The following is a 27788-nucleotide window of genomic DNA, read 5'->3' on the forward strand; positions in this document are numbered from 1 at the left end:
AAAAGTCTTCAGCGCACTGTATTTAATTTCCCTTCTGTACTAGGAGCTGGTGTGCAAATGAGGACTCCAGGTCACTTTAACCATGAGGAGAATTATAAGATGCTCTGCATTTTACTTTTGAAGGATCATTTGCTGTTAATGCAAGAATAAAAAAAAAACAACACCTATATAACAAAACCTCAAGCTTCAGAAATGGGTTTAACAAATCTGGAGTTAAGAGAGTTTCGCCTGCCCTTTTATTCATGGGAAAAGGAGTTTTGATGGCTTTAACAATTACCTTAAAATCATGCTGGCCTTCACTCTATTATTTCAGGGGAATTAAGGCAGCTGCAATCACGCTTTACCCTAGGACACACCGTAAGAAAAACGGTTTTCCAGGTTTTTCTGGAGCTTCTCTTCAAACATGGGCTTAAATGCGACCTTTAGTGGATCTGTATTACTTATACAGGTGCATTTTCTCTGAGCTGGTGGTATGAAAGTAAAGGAGGAAACAAAAAAACATCAGCACCTGCTACCTTTTCCCAAAAAACAAAGGGCAGTGGGATCAGATTTCTGAGCAGCAGGTACATGTCCCTTTAGTGCAAGCTTCCGGACGAAGCTGCTGCCTGTTAAAATTCTGCCATGACACTGTCCGTCAGTGTGTGTGGTGAGGCCAGAGTGACCGGCCCCGGCTGGGGGGTCAGTGTGGAGAGCAGGAGAGAGATGGAGGCCGCCACACTGAGAGAGGGCCCCTTCGGCTGGTGGGGCTACATGACGCTCTCGAAGATGATGACCTTATTCTCTTCGGAGCCTGGGGTGAGAGACGCCAGGCTCTTGATGTCCGCGTCAGGGGCCATATACTCCAGGTGATGGGTCCCCCAGACTGGCTTGGTCAGGTGGTTCCACCGCTGAGACAGGAAATAGACAATAATTTAGAATCTCCAGATCACTGAATTTCACTTTAACCCTCAGGGCTGCACACAGTCAACCAAACAGCTGACTTGCCTAGATCACACCTCAGCTTCCAGCTTTTCCACCACTTGAACATTCCATTCGAAATATTCCAAACCGACTGGCAACTTTCTGCTTACACCTGTCCAGCCGAAAGCTGCTGGCTGGCAGCAGTTCTGATTTAATCCAGACCCAAGCACCAGCATAGACAAAGTCATGCTAGTCCACGGACCAGACCTGCTCCCGGAGAGCCAAGGACCTGCATGTTTTTACTCCTCTGTGTAAATCTCTACATACAGTAGCACGATCTAAAAGTATCTGGCCAACAGAGAGTAATCACAACCCAATTTATAAAGAAGAAAAGCAGAAGGAAGGTTCTGAAGGACTGTTTCTTCCCTGAGCACCTCCCCCCCTCATCCCCACTCCCCATTCTCTGGATTTATTTACTCACACTGCCCCTTGGTGATTTTATACGTTTCTCCCCTTTGCGCCTGCTTCTCGTCACTTTTTCCTACAGTTAAACCACTCTTTTTCTCTGTGCTGTACGACTCGATGCTTGTACTACAGCTTACTAGTACAAACGCTGACTGTGCTGCTCTACAGCTCGCCACCACGACCTGCACAGGTCTCCTAGTCCAGCAGACAAAGGCAAAGTGAAACGGTGTGAAAGCTGTAGGAAGGCCATGAACTGCAGGGCAAACGTCTGGTTACAAACAAGTGTGAAACTGCAGTGCAAGTTTACTACGGCCAAATGGTGTTAGGGATGCTACTGCGTCAGTAGGTTATCCTGGCTGTATGGGCACCCAGTATGGGGGCTGTACTGACCTCTCGGAAGGTGCCCTTGGCTCTGAAGAGCTTGTAGACCAGGCTGGTTGGGATGCAGAGCATGGAGGACAGGGCCATACACCAGCCAATCACCTCCCCCCACCAAGGGTACACGTACACATTGTTGTAGGTTAGAGGCTTGTAGTTCAGAAGGTGAAATAGGAAGATACCCTGTGGAGGAAACAGAACTTGTTACAAAAAGCCTAAGGGCTGTTTTCTAAAAGCAGGCTCTAATCAAATTACAGACTACAAGATACCTTGTATCTGTATGCATATGTACACATGCTACGCTTTGTTATTTCTCATTTATAGTTATTAAAAGGACAATCCTAATGCTCTGTGGACTTCCTGTCACTAACAATAACGATAAACATAATCTGAAAGCAAGGCTATCAAAAATTGGTTTATATATTGTGACCAATAGACTAAAACCAAATTTTTGTTTGAGTTTAGCATTTAACAAATTGTTTACGGAACACAAAAGAGTTGACTACAGTATTGGAAAACATGATCCATTCTTATTATTGCATACTGTAAATATGGTACAGAACTATGCAACCTGTACTGAAAAGAGAGTACTGAAGGACACTCCCTGCAGTCCTACATATTAACATCTGTCAGTATTTAGTGTTGGTATTTACTTTCAGTATTTAAATAAACAAAAGATGCCCCTTTCCTCATGAATGAGTCTTACCATGCAAACACATGGAGTAATAAACGACCAGCACCACTTTATCCAAGGGAAAGGCCGGTAACCGATCATACGAGCGATGTCATCCATAAACCTGTCAGCTCCTGTTAACACATAGACTTCAAGCAGTCAAGATGAGATGAAAAAAGAATCTGCACACAGACACTGCAGCAACAGGCTCAAGAGTTTCTGGGGCCTGTCTCTTTTGCAATGCAGCTACTCAATCAGGTTGTACAAAAAGGTTTAAATAATCATATATAAATAATAAACATTTATGATTTTGCAAGTGTACAGTCCTTAGAGGTTAGATCTCTGTAAAAAGAAATTTGCTAGAATAAAACTTTCTTCAGAATTAACCTCTAAATACCTGATCTGGGGTGCGTGCATCACAATATATTTTTTTATCTTTTAGGAAGAAAATACAAACCTTAAATGAAAGGGAAAACTCAAGGAAACTGTGTATGTTTTTGACTGCAGGCATGTTACATTTCTGTTTCAAAAAGTCCCAACTCAAAAGTCAAAAGAAATCAATGAATTTTCCACTCAAGAAACATGCAAGGTCACAGGCTGCAGAAGAGCTGATGCGTTTCGATCCTGCTGACATCATGACCAGTTTATTGTAATGAAGACCTGTCCGAGGGGCAGGGCTAAGAAATTGCTTTGATTTTCCTTGACATTCAGACCAAAGCAGGAAATCTTTGCTATGAGCTTTTACAGAAAGACTTTGATCCAACACCTTCTGAGATAATGATTCAGAAAGGAACAGGATGTCTGCGTACAGCATCTATATTTAGATTTTTTAAAAAAGCTTCATGCAGTAAATTGATTTCTTTTAATTCCCTTTCTTCATTCTGTTTTCAGTGGAACATCCTTGGCCTTTCAATGAAGCATGCCATTAAAAAGGGATATTCTGTCCAACTTACGTTCAAACTCACAAACTAAAAACTAGGGAAAATGCAGCGTGACGTAAAATGTGACTCAAGAGGGCAATGTCTGTTTATGTATAGCTTGCCATTAATTGCTTAAAAGCATAGGTTGTGTAGAAGCCAAGTGTTCTGTGTGTCAGAGATCGAGACTGCGAGGCTAAAAAGGGCACTACAGCTCAGGATATGCCTATGCCACTGAAACACAGAGATAGAAACCATGCTCCTCACTCACCGTAGACCCAGGAGACAACTACGCATTCCCAGAATGCCTGCCACAGCAGGGTCATACCGCTGGCTGAGTAATAATCAAAGAGCTGGAAGACGTACATCCCCCCCTGCAGATGGACACACAGATGCAGACAAGTGAGGGGCATGCCAATCCTGCTGTACTGAAGTCAGAAACACCAGGGGCTACAGCCTTGACAACATTCATTCTGCAAAGTGTCAGCCAGCTGGTAGCTATGGCATTTTCCCCTCTATGACACCCCATCCCCTGAATCAGTTTTAAAGGCTGACTCTTGCATTCATGCCAACAGTTCATTGTAACAGAGGGGAAATACTACTGACCAGCAGAACAGCTTTAACAGGGGCTTGTCATGCATAAATCTAACTGGGAGCAATCATGCTCAAGTGCCCCACAATTAAACTTTAGCCCAACACATTTTGGAGAGGGAGTAAGTAAAGGCACATCTCTTGCGAGACTTGATCCGTGCATACCTGCACTCACCGGCTAAAATGTTAGGAATCAGTCAAATGAATAAACTCTCTCGGAGGCAGTGGTGTGGAACACGGGTTAGGACTCTGGACCTACAGTACATCCTGGGGCAGGACACTTGTGTTTTACACAGGTACACATGCAAGTGGCTTTGAATAAATCCACAAATAGTCTGGCTATGTGGGGTTGGCTCTAAGACCCTGTGACTTGCTTGAATGGCCAGAGCAATCATTCTGAAAACTGGCGGAACCAGTGAAATGAGCCAAAACGGATGGTACTGGGCCTTTTTCTAAAACCTTGTAAATGCATGACGCTTCCCTGCTGCTCATAGAGATCCATCGTGTTGTTTGATGGGGGGGGGGGGGGGGGGGCTTAATTTTGACCAGAGAATGCAATCAGCCACACAAATGCACAAATGCTCTAAAATAAACGAACCCAGGCTTTTACATGTTAAGTAGCCATGCGAGCAGGGAGGTCTTACCTGAGTAACCATGGAGAGATCGATAATAAAGCAAAGCGAACAGCAGATGGCAACGGCGATTTCCCGCCGCCAGCGCATGTAATACTTCCCGGGAAACAGGTCCAGAATCCCAGTAACAAAACCTTCCACCCCAACAAACTGCAGACAGGAGAGGGGAACAGCCAGACAACACGTTTACAGTCAGCTGTTTTACACAGAGATACAGAGCAAAAGGCTCTACAACATTTTAAAGTGAGAGCACATTCAATACAACACCTAGACACGTGCAGTCCGCTTACAATTATATAGCAGATATATTTTACTGATGAGCTAGTCATGAATAATCATAATATTTAAGAAGCACAGTTAAGGTCTGAAATTCTCTTTTAGAGAAACTAGAGGTGGCAGTGAGAAGCATACTGTTTCAAAATAATTAACAGAGTCTTAATCTCCATTAATATTTTAAATCGTAAGGTTACGCAGTTTTAGCAAGTATTGAGTTGAATTCAACTATATATCATAATGAGAACTCACTATGAAGACATCTAAGCAGCCCATTCAATAACCTTACTCAAATGATAGCTAAAAGGCACAGAGAAAGAGTTTTGCACGTTAACAAGACAGAATTCATGCCTGCCGTTCTAATGGGGTTACTTTGAGGTTTATTCTTCACTTTATATGGTGCACTTTATTAAGGATCATAAACATTTTCCTAAACACAATGAGGGATTTTAAGGTATCTCAATGATCGCAATAATACCGCCTAGAAGGCTGTATTTTTTCATTACTGCAAATTGACACTTTCTGCATGGGTGTGGATTTTACTTCTCAGCTGCACTCCAAGGGCTTGAAAGGTTTTCTTTCTCACAGACATCGCAAGGGATCGGTTCTGATACTCTGGATCAGCTCTGGATCTACGAGCCGATCATTTAAGGCCTTCCGTGAGCTTGCGTGACCACAAGGCCGAGCTACGGGGCAAGTTTTATAATTCTAGCGCTGCTCACACAAATTTCACGCAGCCCCGCTAGCTCTGCGGTTTTGCACGACAGGTACCTGACTGTCCAGTCCCAACAGCAGAAGCATGAAGAAGAAGAGAGCCGCCCAAAGTGGGGCTACTGGCATCAGAGAGACAGCTTTTGGGTACGCAATGAACGCCAGGCCGGGACCTGTGAGGAGAGAGGGGAGGCTGAGCAGGGAGGCACGAGGCCCGGCGGGGGGCCCTGGACACACAGACACACCTACACACACGCGTCACAGAGAGAGGAAGGCACACTGATGACTGCTGGGAACTGGGCTGGTGGGGCCAAAGTTGTGTGCCGTGTCTGTGGAAAAGTGTGCAAAGTGCAGGAGATGCTAAATTCGTGTTTTTTTTGTTTTGTTTAATGCTACTGTTTCATAATTACTGCGAAAAGGGACTACAGTGTCTTGTGTGCATCTCATCCATGCAATTGCCAGGCAGGTTAGTTTTTATTATGTGCTCACATCATTGGAAGGACTATGATGACTCTGGATTTGCTGCTGTTTCTACAGATTGCAATGTTCTAATATTAATTAGACCTGCCCTACATGACTACCTTTTTTTTAGTGTTTAAATAAAAAAACAAACATAACATCTTGGAAATGTTGTTTTGACTCTGCATCGTAATATCAAATTCGGGAGCTACATCATTTGGATTTTCCAAGCAAAATGGCCAAGCCTTACAAAGCCAAAATTTTTAAACAGATAATGTTTTCTGAAAAGGATCTCTTCTTGCCAAGTTCTAAAATTGCAAATTGAAATTTGCATCAACACATCATGAAAGATCTGTGTCACACACTTCAGTGACTGTACATAGGGCTTCTGTTTTGGCGTTTTTCAAAAGATTTCAGGATTTTGATGCCTTAAAATCTATTTTGCAATTTAAAGGTGTTTTCACCTTTTATACACCATAGCTAGCAGTGATTAGGATGTACTTGAAGGTTGTGTAATTCAGGTGAAACACAACTGTTGGACCCTTGAGCAAAGTACTTCATTCTGAATTACTCCAACAAAACACCCAGCTCTAATAAATGGGAGCAAATGTAAATCACTTTGAATAAAAGCATCAGCCAGATAAGTTAGCTACTGTCGTATGAATGGTGAAGTTTATATGAAACACATTTTTGATAAACCTTTGCTTTCTAGTTTAATGTTTAACGCAACTCTTCTCAGTTTTGCAAAACATCTTGTGTGAAACTATTATTAAATTATATTTAATAATAAATGTATTAAAAAATATAAATACCATTAGCCAAAGGTTTTCCTTAACTTCATACTATCCATATACTATGAGTACAAAACTACAGTATTTATAGATACTAACCTAATCACTGGCCATACTCCAAGCACTTTCAGACTACAGGTGTTCAGCAGGTCTAGTACTGCAAGGGTACTGGTTTGCTGAGCAAAGTGTCCCAAATGACACAACATTGCACACTAGTGTCTTCTTTGCTGTTTTACACACTAAATTGAAATCAGGCATACACTCTTTTGGGGGTTTGTGTGATTAAGCATTTTTATGGTCTACGATCAGTGTTTCAAAATCCAAAATTAGTGTCTTGGCTGTTGCTCTATCGAAAATGTAAAATGCTTTAAATCAGAGGAGCTTGTACAGAGTTGCTTTACAGAGTTTAATATACTTCAAACGCAGAAATAAATGTCAGGCAGGAAACAAGTCCAACTGCACTGGGAATGGGGTAATGCCAGCATAAACTGAATAAGACTGTATGTCGTGTTTTTCTAGGTGTTTACTAATTTCATTTTTTCCACATTGAAAAATACATTGTATTAGTTTTTACCGCCTTAAACCAAAATCCAGAAGCCCTAAATACACAATCTACTTATAGCTTCGTGTTGGAGCTGTATGAGTTTCCAAATATTAATAGGTGCTTGGCTCAGATTAATGGAGTGAGATGGATTATAAGTATAGCAATTACAGGCTTTTATATCCCATTTCTTATCGCCGATCCTGGCATCTCCAAAAAGATACCCATCTCCTCTCTTGTTTTATGGAAGCCTAGGCAAAAAGCAGAGCTGACTGCTTTGTGATTTGCTGTAGTTTGGCAGCATTTTGTGGAACAAAGTCAAATTTAAGAAATAATGTAGCACCTTGTCTTTTGAAGTCATACCAAACTCCTCAGCTTTCTTTACTTTCATGTACAGTATAACTGTGCTTACAGAGCGGTTACTGGCAATTCAGTGACATGATTCACTCTTCAAGTCTGGAATATGAATTGCATGCTTTTTAATTCTGAACTACAGAAAACAGTCCTATTCTAAGGCATCACTGGTTAGTTCCTAACCTCTTATTTTTAACGGCAGAATTAGATGGTGAAATGCTTCTATTTTAGATCTGTCTTTTTAGTTTTGGTTTAAGAGGCACATAATGGTACTAGTTAATTAAAACACACCCCAAGACAGATTTTGTTTTTTATATAATTAGTGAGAAATCTGGTGAGAAGTTTGTTACTGAAATATGCTGTTCAGGATATTTTACAGTAGTAAAAAGTTTTAGGCAATCAAGTTGATGAGGTGCAGATGTGGCTAGAAAACAACGATTTAACATGTTAACTGAATTAATTTTCTCCACCGACTGAAGCAGTCACTTATTAAGACTGCAAATAAAACTGAAGAGCCCAAACTGAACAAGCACACACCTGATCAATAAATGAAACACTGCTATGGTTTTTATTTAATGCCTGGCATCATTTTGCCTTCAAGAAGAGCAACGATCATGAAAATGGTACAGTTGTAGAGCTGACAAATTTCTGCACACTGTCCAGATGTTTTTAATGCGCAGTCGTGGGCTGAATGGCATCCTCTTTTCGGTAATCTTTTTTGTTTTCTTATCATACATGGGAATAGTGCTCACTGAATAAAAAAACTTTCGATATTAAAATAAGGTTTGAGATCATGATTATAAGTTTATGATTTAGTCCACATTCTCTTGCAGGACCTTATTTTGAGTATCTCTTGCCTTAAAAGCCCTACACTTTTTCAGCTCTGCAGCTTATAGTATAGATGATAGTCCAATGGGTTTTCATACAGCTGTGATTGTGAGTCTGTGCCTGGTCTCAGTGATTACTTGGTGGGAATATATTTTTCTCACCATCTTTCAGTTCTCCCTGTGGCTCTACCTGTCTGTGGGTAGGTGTGCTGCCCCTGTAATGACTCCCCAGGCTGACGGGATTAAGGTGTGAATGCTGTCATTGAATAACAGAAGTTTACCTGCTGCAGGAGTCAGCTCCAGGACCCCTCTTGAAAGCGAGATGTGCACATCTCAAGAGGCAATTCCTGGTTAAATAATCCTTAAATTAATATTTAAATAAATTAAAATATATACTGAGCATCAAAAGAAACATATCACTCTATTTATGAACATACGCTTTCAGGAAAATACAGTACAGCATGTGGATTTTGAATATTGCTTAAATCTTCTTGGTGTCATCTGGACAAACTGAAAGACTAGTAATAGTCTTGAGTGACAATTGCACAAGCACTGAGAATAAGAAACGTGGTGATTTAACACAATTAATGTAAATCCTGGAACAATGGCGGACAAGAACAAGAGCCAGTGGTACATTGGAGGCCGGTGCACTCTTGCTTGCCACCTGGCCTGTTCACAGCCAACAATTTCCTGACTCCTGGCAAGATGTTACAGGCAGTCACGGTTCATCAGTGACAGGACTCTTGGAGATCACCAATCATGACACTTCGCCAAGACCGACACCCCATCAAGCTCCATCTTCGCGATCGTTTTTGTCACTGCACGCCAGCTCGCAATAAATCGCGCATCAGCAGCTCCCACGGAGAGGATGACTGCGGGCTGGATGAGCTCGGCCACGTTTGCTGGCGCAACAGAATGAAGTTGCGTGTGCGACACCTCATGGGGACTCGGCAGCGATGGATCCAAAGTTTTCTTTTGGGATGAATCGAGGTTCATCAGCTGATGAGGAGTGGGATGGTCTGGGCACGAGTGTTCATATGCTATACAACTCCTTTTCTGTAGTGATGGATGGCAATAGTGATTAATTCACTTGCTGCCCTGTTTGTGGGCTCTAGTGTAATTCCTTCCAGCGGTACAACGCACGCTCTTGTGCTGCACGTGGAACAGTGGCGTTCTTATAAGATGAGAACATGGGTTATGTTGTGAATGTCTTAACTCGCCAGGCTTGAGCCCACAGAACATCTGTGGGATGAGCTGGCACAACATCTGACTTCAACGGTAAAGAGTCCAGTGAACATTCTGCTCTGTGAGAATAATGGGACCAATCCCACACGTCAACATGTGCAATCTGGTGCAAGGCATGAGTCATGTACAGTTTGTATCGTTTCCAAGATATAATAAGATATTATTCCTACTAGCCTTTGAATTTCATGGGTGACCTCCCCTTGATTACATATATTAACCAACATACTGTAACTTATTGACCTGTGTCTTGCCTGTTTAATAAAAGGCTGGTGCACTAGCTACAAAAAAGATTTTGCCATTTTCCTGATAGTACATCTTGTGAATTTGTACATGCTATAAGTGATCGTTTTTTTTGCTGCTCAGTATATATGAAGATATATGAATCACAAATCAAAATAGGACTTAAGAAAATGAAGAAATAGAAGCTGTGGAAAGTATCAGACATTGTGTAAAGTTATTCTGAAGTTTTATTTTAAAAAAACAAGTGCAATATTGATTTTTCAAAGTTATACAAATTCTGTAGAATTCAAAGAAAGACTTGCTCTGATCTTAAAAGAGTTCATAGCTTTAAACTTCCAGACAACTTGCAGGTTGTTACAGAAGGCGGGACATGTGACCAGACCAAGTATCTCTTTGAATTGGAACAATGGCTTCTTTATCTTTGTCTTGCGTGAATGACACCCAAATCGTACATGTTTCTGCGTGCACGTTCATACCACACTGAACAAAAACCTACCCCCACTCCCACACAAACCCGTACTCACCCACTCATGCAAAATCACAAGTTCGCAAACGGCTTCACATTCACATTCACATCTATTGAGTCTGTCAATGACCTTGTGCTTTTCTGCAATGTCTTAGTTCAAACTACACAACTGGCTGGGGCACAACTCTTTTCTCTGTACACTTCTGCAGCCTTAATTCACTCCTTTCAGCACTACACTTCCATATTAATCAGAAACCTAAACTGTCAAGCTCTAATAACGCTGGTAAAGAAAAAAACTTCACCCACACGTCAACAGAATACAAATTTCAGCAAAGATTCATACACTGAAAGGATTTCCAATACTAAAGAATGGTCCAAAGTTGATGTTTTTAAATAAAAGGAACTACAAATGTCCCAACTAAATTTTAACCCATTATGCAGTGCACTGTTTTAATGCTAGTTCAACTACAGGTGCTATGGTAAGGATATAATAAATCATTCAGATCTTTACTGATCTAATATTAGTACATAAACTGTTTTTTGTATTTTGGTATGATGATCAAGTGTTTATTTACACTATTTTAACACTAGCATTATAGTTCCTACAGCAGTGCTGGCATGCTCATGGAGCTACAGTGAGTTAATATAACTCGTTGTATATAATATATAGATAAAAGCAACAGTAAGTTGCTGTATTAAGTATTCACTGCAGACATTTTGTATTAATGCTAACTTTGTTATTGAATTGAATTTTCTTAAAGCTTATTTCTAAAAAGCATACTTGCTAAATCATTGTCGCAACAGTTTATTTCTAAAAGAACATGTTAAATCAAATTCTTCAAAAACCTGGTTGCGGAGGACTTCGATACATTCTTTTAAAAATGTTAATCCAGACTGCTGTTTGCTTAATGAAATATCAGGCAATACAGTTTTAGAAGTTTGCAGCCACCAGAGTGCAGGCTATGTTCCAAAATCACAGTGTTGGTATGTCGAAGCAGTGCCATGCAACAAATGGACAGAAAGTAGAGTAGTAAAATTGTAGAGGGCTGTAGTTAAGTTGTGCTATAACGTTGTTAAGGATTTTGGAATATAAACTGTTCCGCACTGACCTTCTACATCTAATTTGTGCTGTCAGTTTTGCAAAGTGATAGACCAATACTTATTCATCCAAAGCCACAGATAAATTCATCAGCTCAAACTAACACCCACCTTTAACTCAAACATCGATCTTCATTACTCACGCCTTCACTTAATGGAGTTATAGCTTAAATGCAACTCATCTGAAACTCCCTATTGACGAATTGTACTGTGACAACCATTCAAAGACCATTAAGAATCCAGAAACATATCAGTAGGCACTCACGGTCAGGCAGCCACTCCTCAACACCCAGACTCTCACTTGTCAGAGCACACAAACCGTCCACACACACTGCACAGAACTACAACTAAAGACCAACATCCACTTTTCTTCAAATGCCTTTAAAATAATGAAACAATAAAGTCAACAAGAAACGTCCTGAGCAACAAATAAGATAAAAAGTCCAAAAATGAATATTGTAACAACTTAAAAGTGTACACTTTTCATGTCAGTTTGTAGTACTGAAGGGCACAGGGGTTGAAACAGATGGACACACACACACTGTACACACTCTCTCCAAAGCACCTCACATAGAAAAAGCAAAAACTTATCTAGCTTTCTTAGAGACAAAATGCTGACAACAGCTTTGCTACAAGTTTGGCTGCAATTCTGCAAAAAAAGAGTAAGCTTTTTGACATATTTAAAACATTTCAGCTAGGTAGGTTATGTTTTATGGCTTTTACATTTGATATCCATTTGCTTAATCATTCTCCATGAACTTCTTAAGATCAGGACACCAAAACAAGACAAAAAACCTCATAGCTCTTAAAAATCCAGTGAAAATGACCCAGTTTTCATGTCTTTCTGAACATAATAAAACACAAGTCTGCCTTTTAATAACTCATCTGGGGACTGAAGCCAAAGCTGCTATTTGGAGGTGTCATTTTCAAAACAATTTAGAAATTCATTAATAGTGGAAATATGCCAAACAAATCTCAAATGTTTGCTTTCTTAAAAAATGTATAAAAGCTCTTCATCTTACAACATGCTGCTGTGTTCACGGCGCGGGGCTCCGCTCGCTACAGGCAGCTGGGCCGTGCACGCAGTATGTGTGTGTAGCTGTGCTGAGTTTCTGGAGGAGTGCACACCCCATACCTGACTCGGCCACTTTGGATATGTCGACTCCCTGCTCCGATGCCATGAAACCCAGAATGGAGAACACCACAAAGCCAGCAAAGAAGCTGGTGCCACTGTTGATGAGGGCTAGCACAAAGGCATCCCTGTGAGACAGAGGAAGGAGACATTGGTTAGCACAAATCAAAGCACCGCTGAGGCTCAACTCCCTTGTAGCGGATACCAAGGGTCTCTTAAAATTACCAACAGCTGATCTTCTGGGATTATACTGTTTTAATGGAGCAAATTAATGGATCAAACACGTGATCAGGAGACCCGGTAGAAAGAAAGACTGAAGACACTTTCTGTTCTCAATAACAGCTACAATCTCCCTTTTCCATACGTTTTGTCTTTCTTTGTATCGATCGATTCATTTTATTTAGTATTAGCTATTAACACATAGTCTGCGCATGACGGTTTTGAATGCTTAGATCTTTCTTTTCTGTGCTCTGCTAGTGTCTTCATGTCGTATAACTGAAAGAGCTGAGTGTGACATGTTGAACGTGCTACAGAAAAATATGATGAAACGGCCAATTGAGGTGTAATGATGGAAAGCAGGAATTAAGGCCCTTTCATTATTAATACTGCGGGTCCTATGTATCATTTACATGTGGCTTATGCTAAGGCCTAATGTAATAAGGAGAGGGATTACAGCGATAATGAAAGGAATGGAGGTAAAGTAAGTGCACGTACTTGTAGCAGTCATTGTTGAATCGGTTGTAACTGCCTAGGGCGGTGAGAGCGCCCAGCCCGATCGCGTAGGAGAAGAAAATCTGCGTGCCGGCATCGATCCAAACCTATTCCAGGAGAAACACGCGGGCACAGAACGTCAGAGCGGGCCGAACTCCGCCAAAAGATCGCAGGGAACAAACAGCCGGCGTGGCCCAGACGGTCCGGGCTTGCCCCTCACCTGCGCCTCGCCCAGCTTGGACCAGTTCGGCTTGATGTAGTAGAGAATCCCGTCGTAGGCGCCCGGCAGGGTCACGCCGCGCACCAGCAGGATGATCAGCACGACGTACGGGAAGGTGGCCGTGAAGTACACGATCTTCATCGGAGGCAAAGGGAAAGGGCCGGGAGGGCGGGGCGGGGGACACAGAGGTATAAATGAATGAAAAGGCTGGACGGTGAGAGTCTGTGACACTGGAGCCCCGCGGAAGCTTTCCTACTGTCTCTGCTGTCAATACAACAAGTTTCAATTTGCGCCTCTCCGGTCTGGTTCCACTTCCACAAAGAAGTTTGTCATTTTCACATCTGACGTTAAACCAAGATATTTTTGTTTGTAGTACAGACATGAAACAGACCTGAAAGCGGCCTTATAACAATTATTATATTTACTACAATTCCAATCAAGTTAAAAAGATGCTCCTTAAAGACATTTTTTCTCCAAATTGTACTTTCTGTGCTCTGGAACAATTTGCATATGTTTTTAATCCGCAGGCATGGCAAAGATACAGTACAGCTGGTTGAGAAACTGAGCACAGTGATACACTGTGAAACATGCCCTGAAAATACTGTACTTTCCATCTATCAGGATTCGGGAATTGGAATGGAAAAACACAGGGAGAAAACGTGCGAGTCTCATGACTTTCAACTCCTATCAGTGTTTTTCAAAACACCTTCACACAGAAAGTTATAAAAGGATCATATATACACTGTCACATGCCAAAATCCCAACTGTTTCTCAAGTCTTAAGATTTATTATCATCTATATAGCAGTAAGAAAGATATGTGAACACATTTATCTAATCTTTTAAAAACGATTTGAACTCTGAAGGGGGAAACTGTTATTAAAGATGTACTTATGAACTACTACATTACTGGGTTATTGCTGAGATTTTATAAAATTCTTGTCCACATGCTCTAGTCATGAGAGAGCAACAGGAAACTGACATTTATCAGGGCTTTTATCTAGAGAGGTAGTGAGTTATTCAAGAATCTGAATTGTAAATGCTGTTATGTCTTATCAGGAGTCATTGAGTGCAATGGAGTCACACGTCATAATGCACAAATGTAAGCAAAAACCGAGCTTCAAAAGAAACCTCTCAATTAACCTTTCTAGGAACTAGCCAGGGCAAAACAATGTCATGCGAAATAATTTAGGTGCTCCCATCCCAGACAATGGCACGAATGTAAGACAACATATCGGAATCTTTCTGGAATTGTTGTGTTTCTGCAACTCCCCTTTCAGAACTCAGGCTGCACTCTCCACAATTCAAGAGCCTAATCTTTGTAAACGAAACAAAAAAAAAAGAAAGTAGGACAGTGTTTTTTTTTTTCCCCCTCTTGTTGCAATACAATGACCCACAAAGCAAGTTCATTATCATTCCCAGACTCTGCACAGACCTCTCCCCCGTCCAGTCCCGTCCAGAGCCAATTAAAGGAGTCTGGTCTCAGTCCAGATGAATGGACCCCCCCCCCACCCCACCCCGCCCCCAAAGGATGCTTCAATAGACGGATTACGCTGCATCCCTCCCCCCCACTAGATTCTGCAGTGCTCCTCTCTGCAGCCTGCTGCCTTGTCCATTAATTTAACAGACAGGTTTCAGAGCAGAAAAGCCCCATCAGCACCCCAAGAGCCTCTGGTGATGGCCTGTTTAAAGAGCTCTTACGTCCCATTACCATAAAAAGAAGGAAAATTTGGTACCCTTGCAATAACAGCTCAGTGGACTTAATAATATTCACAAGTGCCTCCAAGCGGCTGAAAATAAATAGTACTGGCATGCTGCAGTAACACGAGTTTATGTCACACTGAGCAAAATGGCCACATTAAAATACAATGATACAGTCCTGCAAAGCAGAGCTTTGAAGAAGCCAGACATAATGCATGAGGCAGAAGACAAATGCCAAAAGCACAAACCGTATACAGAACACAGAAGAAGTTATATTCACGAACAGTACAGGTGTCCTTAAAAGATATGATTTAGGCAACGACAGCTTTAGCAAATGCATTTTTTTGGTGGTGGGAGTTAAGTCATTTTTTAGGGAAACATTCTGTACCATGGAATTATTTTAGATTACTTTACATAAAATATATGGGAATGAAAAGTAATCTTTAAAGTAAAGAAAAACCCACATCTCTTCTGGGTCATATAAAGAGGGAGCTTTTTTGTGCTTGTTTTATGAACAAAACAAGCATAAAGGCCGTACCCTAAATCCTATTTAATCTTTATACCCTTCCTCACCAAAAAAGACCAATATTAATTCCTATCGCAACAACAGAATTAAAGTCATCTTTAGGATCGAGGCACTCCAGGGTGTGTGCTCTGCTGGAGTAACAAAACTGCAGGTTGTGCGCATCACAGCAACTCAGATCATGATGTGACCCCAATGCAACACTGTCCCTGCAGAACATTATTCCAAGCAAGCAGTGGCTTCCTTCACCACATATCACAGAACGGAATAGCTATGTATTACAATAGTGTTACAATAATTATTTTAATGACTAAAACTATTGTTGGCATTGCTGGCTCGCAGCTCTGGGGCCCTGAGTTTAATTCCTAGAGTGCTGTCTGTTTGGAGCTCTTATGTTCTTCTCGTATTTGCATGGGTTTCCTCCCACAGTCCAAAGGCATGCTGGCAGGTTAATTGGCTTCTGGGAAAACCGGGCCCTGGTGTGAATCTGTGCGAGTTTGTATCTGTTTCTGCCCTTTCCCGTATAGGGTGAATCCTGCTTTGCTCCCGGATAGTTTACGGCTCTCCCCGAAAACCCGTATTGGATACAACGGTTAGAAAATGGATGGGTGCATGGACGAATATGGCAACATTCCCTTCCTGCCCATAAAACAGTTCTTGTCGGCTGCAGAGACGTGGTGCATGAATATGAAGCTGTCACATACTGCCCTGTGAGGGATGTTCTAGTCTCGCTAGATCTTCATTTGTGATGTTAAGATAATAATATGGGTTTGGCCCTAGACTGAACAATCAGAGTACCCTGTGTAATACTGGGTACATGAGTGGGCCTTGGTCTCCGTTTGGCCATTTCTTAAAAAAGGAACAACTGGAAAGACTTCATATAGCATGCTTCTAACTACAAGCTGCTAACCAACCTTTGACCTTAACAGATGCCTCTCGTAACACATGTCCTGCCATGACATCAAGCATTAGAATACAGCAACCCCAATGCTCATTATAGCTGACCTCAGTGCTTAAATGACATGTACCACTGAATTCACTACCCTAAAGGCCATGCTGTGGTTTTAAATCAATTTTAAATAATGCATAAAAACACATTTTTTATCTTTATATAAACTATATTTATCTCCTTCATTTAAATTTGCTCCGGTGTAGAACGTATTGTATCAAAGAATAGGAAAATGTGCAATTTAAATATGTAGATTAAAAGAACAGCAGTCCATCAAAGTCGGAAGGTATGCAAAAAGGATGGGCTCCCAAAGTGGAAGTGAAAGAGGACTTGATCAGTAAAGGAGCACGGACACCCGGAATGGCCTCATGGCAAGTATGGGAGACCTTGTGCACTGCTGACCTTCTCAAGTTGCGCTAGAGGAATCATGTCCTCTACAGTATCTCACAGGCCTACAGGCATCTGAATATACAATCCAAGTGCTTTTTTTTTTAAAGCTCACAGCGGTGTGCTTCTGCACCAAGTGATTAGTCCTGTGTCTGGTGATTTAGCGACCATCAGCCTCCTTTCCAAGGGCAGAGTGAACGTCAGCACATAGCTTTTCTTGAGAGGTCATTAGACAGAATGTATATTTATGTAAAATAGAAACCTATCTTCTATAAAAGTCAAGAAAGTAAGAAATTTACCAATACCAGTCCAAGGATTCTGCTATTATTTCTCCATTTGACCCAGAAAATGATATGCTGGTAAAAATAAGACTCATATAAATAAGTGCCTGCCTGGTCCTGAAAATGAATCGGGAGGACTGGTATTTTGCGCTTGTAAAAAAAAAGTATGATTATGTGACACTGGAAGGCCCTGCAGGCGGTTATGCTTGGACAACCACAGAGAAAGCAAAGAAGGCATTGCAGACGTAGGTCAATTAGGTAAAGGTAGTGGGGACTGAGAGACACAGGAAATGGGCGTCTTTGCCAATACAGGGTGATAAGACCGTCCTTAGAATGAGAGAGACTTCTCAGCTCAGGTGGAAATCGGGTAGTAAGGCATTACTGTCTGTGAGCATGCTAGCGCAAAGACAGAAAGAAGTGAGATAGGGGCCAAGGACAGAAGAGCTGGTAGGATCCGGGATACGTCTTGCTTAGAGATGGTGAAGGATAATACTGTAGGGAGAGGGAAAAACTAAGAGATGTCGAAAAGATGAGGGAAGATTAATCCTGAAAGTAGGAGGTATTTAACACTTTCAAAACCTTTCGCCCTATCTGACAGAACAATAACTCTCACAACCCATAGTGGTTATTAAAGAAACTACTACTGTGGAAACCCTGAACAGCAGTTATGTAGAAGTGCTAGTGTCACTTTTTGAAAGAAGTGCTGTAGAGGCTATAGTGGATTTAGCTGGGACGCGCAGACTTATTGTTGTCGTGGTTCACAGTACTGTCGCAGCTGTTGGTCTCCGATAAAGCCCTAACATCTGTCTGTGCAAGCTGTCGTTTGGCTGTCAAAGGAGGGATATACTTTTACAGAGGGTCGGGCCACAGCTCACAATCACCCTCCAGTCAATGCACAGAGGGTCAGAAAGTCAGGGCATCCACCACACTGCCAAGACCAGGCCCACATCGGGAAATGTACTCTACAAGACATGTGTGAGCTGCCCTTGACCAGACCCTGCAAAACTGTCCCACCAACCTCACCTCCTGAGACCCACTCATGTCCATTTCATGACTCTTCACAGACCTGGACATCTTTTTACTTGTTTGTATTGTTTAGCTATAATTAATACAATAGGTAAGAGTATATAAGCATTATGTTTTACGTAGGGTACTCTTAGCCCCGCTAAGTTATATATGACAAAATGTCACTTTGTAGTGCACTTGCACAGAGACCTACAGTAGCAACTCCTATCTGAAACACATCAATTCTTCAGAATAACATCTTTGCTTCCTATATCAACTGTACCATATGGTAACTTAAGATTTAGTTAATGGTACGGAAGAACATGTACTTTTGTACCTGTATTCTTTATGCATGTAGTCCAGTGATGCTCACTCATGCCTGCAAGTTCTGTAAAAAACTTTAAACTTCTTAATGGCTAGGGGAATGGAAAGAGCTGTAATTTAAGCCAATTGTTAATTGATTCAGTTTGAACAAACATGCAAATAAACTGCTTGAACACTAATATTTGTGAGAAGTGGATAATCATTTTAATCAAGTGTCAAAGAGAAAAAATGCAAACATGGAAGTGCAATTTCTGCTCATGTGGACTATTTTGCTGTATTGTAGCACTTAGTTATATTGAATATTTAACTCATTATCATTGATTATAAAGCATTACAGGACGATCTTATGATGGCTGTCTAAATGCAAAGCAAGGCTAAGTGAAAATAGAGAAACAGACATATGGGATCCATCTCGGGCATGCAAAAATCTGCTGTCTTTATTACAGAGTGGGCAGATTTTCAACCATTTGTGACTGATGAGCTACAGGCTGTCCCCAAATCAAGACCATACATTCTGTACTGACCTCAATCTCTAAAATGAACACGTTTGGAGTCTTGTGCGCTGCATGAATAAGTTCCGAACACTCAAGAAACACAAACTCCTATATAAATTATGTGTGCCTTAGACCTTGAAATTGCATATACTTGGGCCAATTAACTAGGATAGGTCTATACATTAATAAATGATAAAATCCAAATGAACAGAACTGCAGTGAAAAATATTTTGTGGATATTTGTTTCTGGTGATTATAACCAGTTAGCTTAGTTTTTTACAACAGTTGCCCCTGAAGGGACCGATGATTCATAATGCGCTATGCGTAAGAGGTGGGCAGATGCAAACTCCGAAGTATCAGATAATCAATCACAGTAACACGCGCTGCGCTTGTGACACAGCACTGTCGTGTCTCAGGTTTTACTGAAGGCGCCTCGTGGGGTGCAAAGTGCAGTGTGTGAAGGGTTAGGAGTAAAAAGGCACCTGTCAGCGCTTTAAACACCCCGAACCGAAGAGTCAAGGTGACCCCGCCTCTTCCCGAGAAGAGGAGGGGTCAATGCCTGTACGCGCACCCAGTCACGTCTCACTGCAGTCCACCTATCCCAAACCACCAATGAGATCAGAGCTCCTCCGAGTGACAGAGGCACCTTGTGCTGTTTCACTGCGGCCCCTCCTTCTGCAATGGACGTTGCTATGGTGACGCTCCCCGTCTTCATTGTGCTGGTGTGCACGAAGGGCGAGTGCTATCTGCACAATGCAAGGTTACAACAAGGCACATCGCCTTCACGCTCTCCCCCCACCAGGAAGCCTTGCAGGCTGCATGAATAAACGGCAATTTCTCGGCAAGGCGATTTCTCTTTCTGAGAGTGTGTGAACGCCACACGCGTGCATATTCCAGGCTGTGGAAATTCGGCTTTCGATTCTTCCTGTGTTGACGAGTAAGAAAGGCCTTCTTAACTATATGAAGTCCTCTATTGCTTTATTAGACTAAGCATTCTAAATGTGCAGAGTACTGCATGAGCTGAGATGAAAGATGCTTGGGTGAAGAGCTACCTGCATACAGCCAGTAAACTGTGAGCACAGGGTCTGCTGACTTCAGGTGGAGAGCAGTATTACAAAGTGTTCCCGCAGAAAAGAACAGATGCTGTGAGTGACTTAATCATTTAATGCAAGCGTATTACAGTAGGAAAGGCTAACACCAGGAGGGCAATGGTTAGCTGTATCAAGGCTTGTAATTTTCCATGTTTATATTTTACAGGCAAACAAATTGCCATAATAAAAGAAAAAAAAAACTTACTGTTCATTGAAGACGAGTTTGAACCATTAAATGTATTATCTCAGTTTGGTCTGGGCGTTGAGCGCTTATCTATCTGCAGTGTTGGCTTCCAACAGAGTGGCTATTAATTTGAATTAATTGGCTTTGCTTGTAAAGTTACAAATTGCTTTACTCAGCCAAAACTGCTACATGCTCACATGTGTTGGGTAGTTGGGCACATGAAGAGAAATTTTAACGTATAGGGGCAGCTTTTGCATATGAAACACCTGGTGATTTACAGTGGACTTTTGTGCTCATTGTAAGCTGCAAACGTTAAAAACAGCTGTTACGTCACAGTTTGGTGAACGCCACCAATCAATTTTAGTAACAATGGCTTCAAATGGAAGAATGATAGCTATACGTCACAGAAAAAAAAAAGAAAAAGGGGGAGGAACAGAGACAGGACAGCAGCTTTGAATGATGTCACAGAGACCAAGGGGAGGGGGTGATGATGGAGGCCTTATTTGGTGTATCAAAGAGTAGAGAACTGAGAGAGAGCAAGAAAAGCCTTACGCAGAGAGAGGAAGAGAGAGCAGCATCCTCACACTGTATCAGACAGGCCTCCCTTAGGGCACCGAGCATATTACATAAGAGGTGCATGTAAATGGCAGGATTTGTACGTTCACAGACATGCAGGGGCTACTCTTTCCTTCCAGCTGACTTAGGTTAAAAAGGGAATCAGCATGCAGGGGTGTTATTCCCAAGCTGAATATGCAAGGAGCACAATTACCTTCCCCGTTGACTTGACCCCCTTCCACACGCAGAAGTACACAATGACCCAGGTTGCAAGGAGGCAGAGCATCACTTCCCAGTTCATGGCGCCCGGGTAATCCAGCCCCTCCGAGATGTTCAGAACTTTGTTCCTAAAGGAGGAAAAGGACATAAAATGAAAATGAGATACAAAATACGAAACCGCATCAAAAGGACTGTGCAATCTAACGTAGCGGTTTAGAGATGGGAATTACCCTAGCCAGTAAGTCTTTGGGGGGTAGGGGAAAATCCAAGCACTGACCACCTTGTAACCAAATGCCCCATATTATACAGCCTAGTTTAAAAACCTAAAACCTCAAAGGTTTATCACAGGTACAGCTGATATATTTCCTCACTTAGAAAAACAGTGAAAATGGATAGATATTTTTAACTTTACTTTCCTGAGAGCTGCAGTGAAAAGCCATGTGAGGTGACAAAGGTTTCTTCATCTCATGTTGCTAATAAAGCATGCTCCACTTGCGACGGCTCACAGTGCCCTCTAAAAGACACGTGGGCTAACAGTATGAAGTGCGTCAGCTTAATTGGGCCTTTCCTTCCACTAGTATAACCAACCACACTTCAGGACAGCTTTGTAAGGCTCGCAGGGGAACACTGAAATGCTTTGGTGGTCATGTTAACAAGCACCACATGCCTAATTAACTGACCTTCTTATCGCAGTCACAACCTGGTTAATATAAAGCAAGGAGGGAGAGCTTGTGGGGGCGACTGGAGGGAGCTGAATTATTCTAGCAAGCTCGGTCACACAGCCTATACTGCAAAAGCTATTAAGAAATACTGCTGTCAGGACTGAAAAAAATACTTCTACAAAACATTTGTTTCACAAGGTATCTAGTTTGGTCAAAAATAAATTAAGAACGTTTTGTTTCATAGAAGGACATTTCCTAGGGCTGTGGTGATGCTCTGGAAGAGGAAGCTCAGCATCTCCATCGTTCTGTGCTGGGCTGAAGACAGAAAAATACAACAACCCCGCATTGCTGCAGATGTCCACATGGCCAGATGTGTGGCAGGAAACAGCCAGGGTGCAGAGGACAAAGATTTTAGCGGCTGAGAATTAAAGATGAGGAGTTTGGTGCCGCATGGCTGCCTGGAGGTGACATTGAAACTGGGTCACTGGTGTCTACGCATGAGTGCAGAAACCACAATCATCAAGGTTGTTCGCTGATATTCTTCATCCACTGCAGGATGTGCTCCACTTTTTCTTTCTGACTGCACTGAACCAATCATGTGGACATAAAACTTGAAAGCAAAAAGACTAGAAATGTACGCGTTAGTTACATTATCATGCATTCTTATGATCCTGACCAGACTGACCACTTTTAACAATTTCTAACCAACCTGGGGAGAAAAGGAGCGGAGATTGGCAGTGTAGTAAAAAAAAAGCAAAAAGCCTGTAAGCATCCTGACCTGGTGCAAGAGGACACGGAGACTGTGACTGCATTCTTAAGTGCTCTAAACATGAAATCATTTTTTTCCCCAACATCGGTTCAAACAGCCTGGCTGGGCTGCGGATGGACTGATCCCGCGGCTTTGCCCAGTGTCGAACGAAACTGCCCGACACTGGACCAGCACCGGAGAGGGAAACGGGCTTCAGCTATCGCGCTATCAGAGAAGGTGGCGGGGGACTAGAGAGAAACTCACTCCCAGAACTCGATGATGGGCGAGCGGCCGCTGGCCAGCTCCTCACACGTCATGTTGCCGAAGGAGGAATTGCCGATGGTGCCGTTGTGGCACTCGTCGTGCCGGAAGATCTCGATGCAGCTCTCGGTGTTCCAGGGGTTGTCGCAGGAGGACCAGGGCAGGGTGGCGGTGAACGACTGCACGAAGTAGTAGAATCCCCAGGCCAGCACCATGATGTAGTAGGTGTTGCAGAAGAACACGATCACCATTGAGGCATAGCCCAGTCCTGTGAGGCAGCCACACAAGAACAGTGTAGGACAGACAGTGAATCCACCAAACCTGGTCCTAGTAAGACACACTCCAGTAGGGCCAAACGGCACACCCTTAGTACACCAATCTCTCAAGAAAAACATGTACTTGGAACAAGAGGATTTTGATAAGGCCTCTTGCCGCTAAGAGACCATTTCAAATTAAAATCTTGACATGAAAAAAAACGGTTTCTACTACTCAAGAAAGTCAATATACAGTAATATGTTTAATTTGACAAAAAAAACCTCAAACTGTACAATGGCTGACCCTGCGCTCTGACCCCAGGCTTCTCTCTCCCTGTCTGTGTGTCTCATGGAGCGCAAGCTGGGGTATGTGAAAAGACAAATTCCTAATGCAAGAAATTGTATAGGGCTAATAAAGTGATGTTAAACTGTTTCTATCCTAGTTATCAGAAACTGATGACATCTTACTATATTACTTATATATCATAGGGTGTGTCCCTGCAGGAGCTGGGCTGGCATCCTCTGCTGCCCAGTATATTTGAAAACTTTACTCTATATTCCATTCCTAGACTTTGCTCCAGAAACACAAAAAGTATTTTACTGTGCTAACTGCCTTCAAGAGATTCACATGTTTAGCTCTGGAGCACAAATGCATTTGCAAATTAACAATAACAATTGTAATAAATTAATGAATAGCATTGTTATACAGTAGATACCTGACACCAGCATTCACATTATGTCTTGAGCGCTTGCACATGAATGAAAATCCTCTCATTACTCACAGTTTGTTTTCACATTTGTCTTTCTCTAAACCTTCATAAAAGCGAATCAGAGAATAATAGATATGTCTGTGTATTGCGAACACTGACATTTTAATAATGTATTTCTCCATTTATAATGTCATTTGCCAATATAATCCTTTCGGCAGTGAGGACAAGCGGTCTTTCGCTCTGCTCTGAAATGACATTAATAACAACACTGATCTGATACTGAAAGCCCTTCTTTTCCCCAGAGAACATGGCCACAAGATGACAGTGCCATCCATGTGCTTTCTCAGCCACATGCCAGTGTATGAGTCTACTGTCATGTGTTTGATCCCCTGAGCATTACCATCCAGGAAAATGCATTTCAATTCCCTGCATTATTTTCCTATTGAAAGACAAAGATGATACATGGCACTAGGCTTTTCTTCAGTCTTTCCCACTACAGACTGAGAGGTTTAAAGTGTACTGAAGTAAAGGGATAGCTTGGAGTTTTCCTGCAGCAACACACGGAAAATGTATGTCATTGTGTATAATTAAGTGTTCTGGTCACAGGGCAAGAGTGAGGGAACTAAAATCACATCACTGATGCAAATGTGGAAAGCTGACTTGCTATAGACAGGATTAGAAAAACACTTTTAGTCATCAATGACACTTCATAGTGTGACTATAAATCACTGAGAAAGTTCAAAGCCGTCTCCCTCGCTGTCATTCAGTTCTGAATACTAGACCAGGCCACCTCAGCTCTGACACTTGCCTTTCTCTATTCACCACTGCAACGCCACCACGGTCAGATCAAACTCCCAATGTGCAAAGCGTAACACAGTCTTTGTGGCCATCAAACCAACCTGATGTGTTCCACGCTCCACCTTCGAAGCCCACTACCGCCCTCGCCAAAGTGAGAAAGGACCCATTGGCAAAACCTCTTTTTTTGTTAAAGAAGGATCTGGGAACATGAAGTTGGCTGTATCACTGTACACGGCAGCAGCTGACACGCTTGTGCCCTCTGCCTTGGTGGAGGCAGTGATGGTGGTGCTCTTTGGCTGGACTGAAGGATTGCAGGTGCAGAGAGAGGTCTGTACTGAACGAGCCACTGGGACACGAAGCAGAACTAATGTAATTGAATTCATTGAAGATCTTTCCTGGAATGTCCTTGTGGGTTTCACGTTTAACCCTGTTTGCTGCTTCGCTGCTCTTTTATAGTACTCTTTACAGTTGAGCACTTAATAAAAACTGAGATCTTCATTCAGATCTACTGATAAGGCATCACACAGAAAGCTCTTGTAGTGCAGGGAATACGCCAGGTTCTGGAACTTCCACAGCGGAGAAACCAGGCCTGGTGTTTTATTGTGAAAACAGAGAAATTCTTTGCTCTCGCTAGTTAACGGTGTGATGATTCTGACACACTGCATGAAACAAGACACCAAGCTCAAATAGAACATGCTGAACTAGTGCTGCTCCCTGCAAAAGCAGATGTTAAACACAATACGGCAGGAACTTTTGTAAGACTGGCAGACATCTAATTATCTAAATTATTTCCATTAATTTAGAACAAACACAATTACATAGGCACATTATGTAACTTAAATTATCATGTATCCCAGTAATTTCCAAACACTACAGAACAAGTTTATAATCTAAGTAAATATACGATCTGACAATCTGTCCCTGTACATTGTTTGTCACGAATGCACACTTTATTTATTTTAACAACCCTGAAAGCACCTCCCACCCTACAGCACAGTCCTGTTCTGCTTCAGTTCTGTTTAAGTCTGAGCAAGGTCACTGTAAAATAGTGCCCAAACTGGCGCTAACAGGGGCTGAAAGACAAAATAAAGAGCTGCAGAACAAGTCACTGAGTGCAAACACTGTGCAGGCATGTTTTATAGGTTTCATAAATTGAAGAGCTTGACGTTCCATACCCCTGGAAAAGGGCATAAAGTGGGGAGAGTGGATGGAGGGTATTACTTGCACATTGTAATACCATAGTAATATGTACAGTAATACATAGGATAGCTTAAGCTGTCCAAAGACTCCTTGTAGGTTTCCATAGTGCTGTGGACACCATGCGTGTCTAACTTGCACAAGGTTCTCCGATCAAACTGAGCGGCTAACAAGCACTTCTTTAGTAGAATTACATCAAGGGATACAAATGGGGAAAAAAATGTACAATTCACTATTCCTGTGTATTCACTATAATTTCACATACTGTGGACAACTTTGGTCACCAGGCTATAGAAAAGATATTGCTGCTCTGGAATTAGTCCAAGAAGAGCAACGAGATACATTCCAGGACTTAAGGGAATCCCCTATTGTGACATGCTAAAGGAAATGAACTGAAGAGTGAAAAAATGTAAGGGTGGACATGATCCACCCATCCATCTTCTACCCACTTCATCCAATTCAAGGTCACTGGGGAGCTAGAGCCTATCCTGGCGAAAGTCAGGACACACCCTGGGCGGGACGCCAGTCTGCCACAGGGCACAGAGAGACTCAGACATGTACACATTCACACCGAGGCCAATTTACCAGAAGCCAATTAACCTACCAGTACGTCTTGGCACTGTGGGAGGAAATCTGAGCCCCCAGGGGAAACCCACAGGATCACGGGGAGAACATGCAGACTCCACCCAGACAGCACCCCAGGAATTGAACCAAGGGCCCCAGCGCTGCGGGGCAGCAAGGCTGACCACTGAGCCACTGTGCCGCCCCAGGACTTAATTCATAGATTAGAAATCCTCAATGGTACAGACAACGTAACACTGAAACGGAAATCAGAGGACATGAATGGAAGCTAATGGGAAGTGCACCTCAAACTGAGAATATCTCTGTTTAACACTAGCACTATGTCCTGTCCTGGCTGTGTTATAATGTCTATGGTCTACATCTATTGCCCATGTCTGTTTGTCATTTGTGCCTATTGTTTTTTCTCTAATGTTACTGGGTACAGCTGAACGAGTAAACATTCCAATACACTTGTTGGATACGGCAAATAAAGAAATCTTGAATCTTGAGTCATGGGAGTACGGAATAAATAATTCCAGTTATGTTTTTGAAGCTCATACCATGGCAGCTTTCAAGAAATCCTCTGACTTATTAGCTACTCACTGCCAAATGAGCAAGATGAGCCCAATGGCTTCCCTTCATTTGTAACCCTCTGTATATTCTTATGGTACTTTATATCCATGGAGCTGAATACGTTACACTGTAAAACTCACTTTGCAACACCAATAATCAATATTAAACAATGTGTATAGAATTCAATAACTAATTGATAACAAATTCTTAAAAGATTTTAACTTTGCATTAACCTCTTTATACAGAAATGAACTTTTTTTTCTTTGCACTACAATGCGGTACAATTCTGAACACCTGAGTTCACTTAGACTATGGTTTGATGTGAGACAGGACTGACCTTTAAAGAGCGGTGCAATGTTCCACACATTGATGCTGCCAGCCTTCATGAACTGTCCCAGTGCGATCTCCAAGAAAAAGATAGGGATCCCCCCGACCAGGACAATCAGGATATAGGGAATGAGGAAGACTCCTGCACAAAGACAAATTGACAGCAAAGACTCGGGTTAAACACACTCAACTGCCTTGAAATGTCTTAGTACCTCCTTCTCTCGGCCTCCACTGCCAGCTGTTTCTGCTCTGCTGCTTTAGGAGATGATAGGAGAGCCTAACAACTGAAAGAATTGTGTACAAGGGCAGGCTGGAACAGTTAAAGGCCCGCACGCAGAAACAAAGGTTTTCCAGTGATTTTA

At 42.1% G+C, this 27788-nt stretch overlaps 1 protein-coding gene across 3 annotated transcripts in view; it reads right to left on the bottom strand.

The window, feature by feature from the left end:
• Nucleotides 1-549: 549 nt before the first annotated feature.
• The window catches only part of slc6a8 (solute carrier family 6 member 8), a 62367-nt gene continuing 35128 nt past the window's right edge, over nucleotides 550-27788 (bottom strand). For all 3 annotated transcript variants that reach the window (XM_088623781.1, XM_088623783.1, XM_088623782.1), the window contains 12 exons: nucleotides 27437-27568; nucleotides 23010-23274; nucleotides 21331-21463; nucleotides 13625-13759; nucleotides 13408-13511; nucleotides 12697-12821; nucleotides 5601-5713; nucleotides 4569-4706; nucleotides 3605-3707; nucleotides 2450-2550; nucleotides 1756-1926; nucleotides 550-887 (listed from right to left, as the gene is read on the bottom strand). In XM_088623781.1, the coding sequence (XP_088479907.1) occupies nucleotides 747-887; nucleotides 1756-1926; nucleotides 2450-2550; nucleotides 3605-3707; nucleotides 4569-4706; nucleotides 5601-5713; nucleotides 12697-12821; nucleotides 13408-13511; nucleotides 13625-13759; nucleotides 21331-21463; nucleotides 23010-23274; nucleotides 27437-27568 (1661 nt within the window). In that variant the 3' untranslated portion in view covers nucleotides 550-746. The remainder of the gene's footprint in view (nucleotides 888-1755; nucleotides 1927-2449; nucleotides 2551-3604; nucleotides 3708-4568; nucleotides 4707-5600; nucleotides 5714-12696; nucleotides 12822-13407; nucleotides 13512-13624; nucleotides 13760-21330; nucleotides 21464-23009; nucleotides 23275-27436; nucleotides 27569-27788) is intronic.

This window comes from Lepisosteus platostomus, chromosome 3 (assembly GCF_059453375.1).
Source record: "Lepisosteus platostomus isolate fLepPlt1 chromosome 3, fLepPlt1.hap1, whole genome shotgun sequence".
Lineage (NCBI taxonomy): Eukaryota > Metazoa > Chordata > Actinopteri > Semionotiformes > Lepisosteidae > Lepisosteus > Lepisosteus platostomus.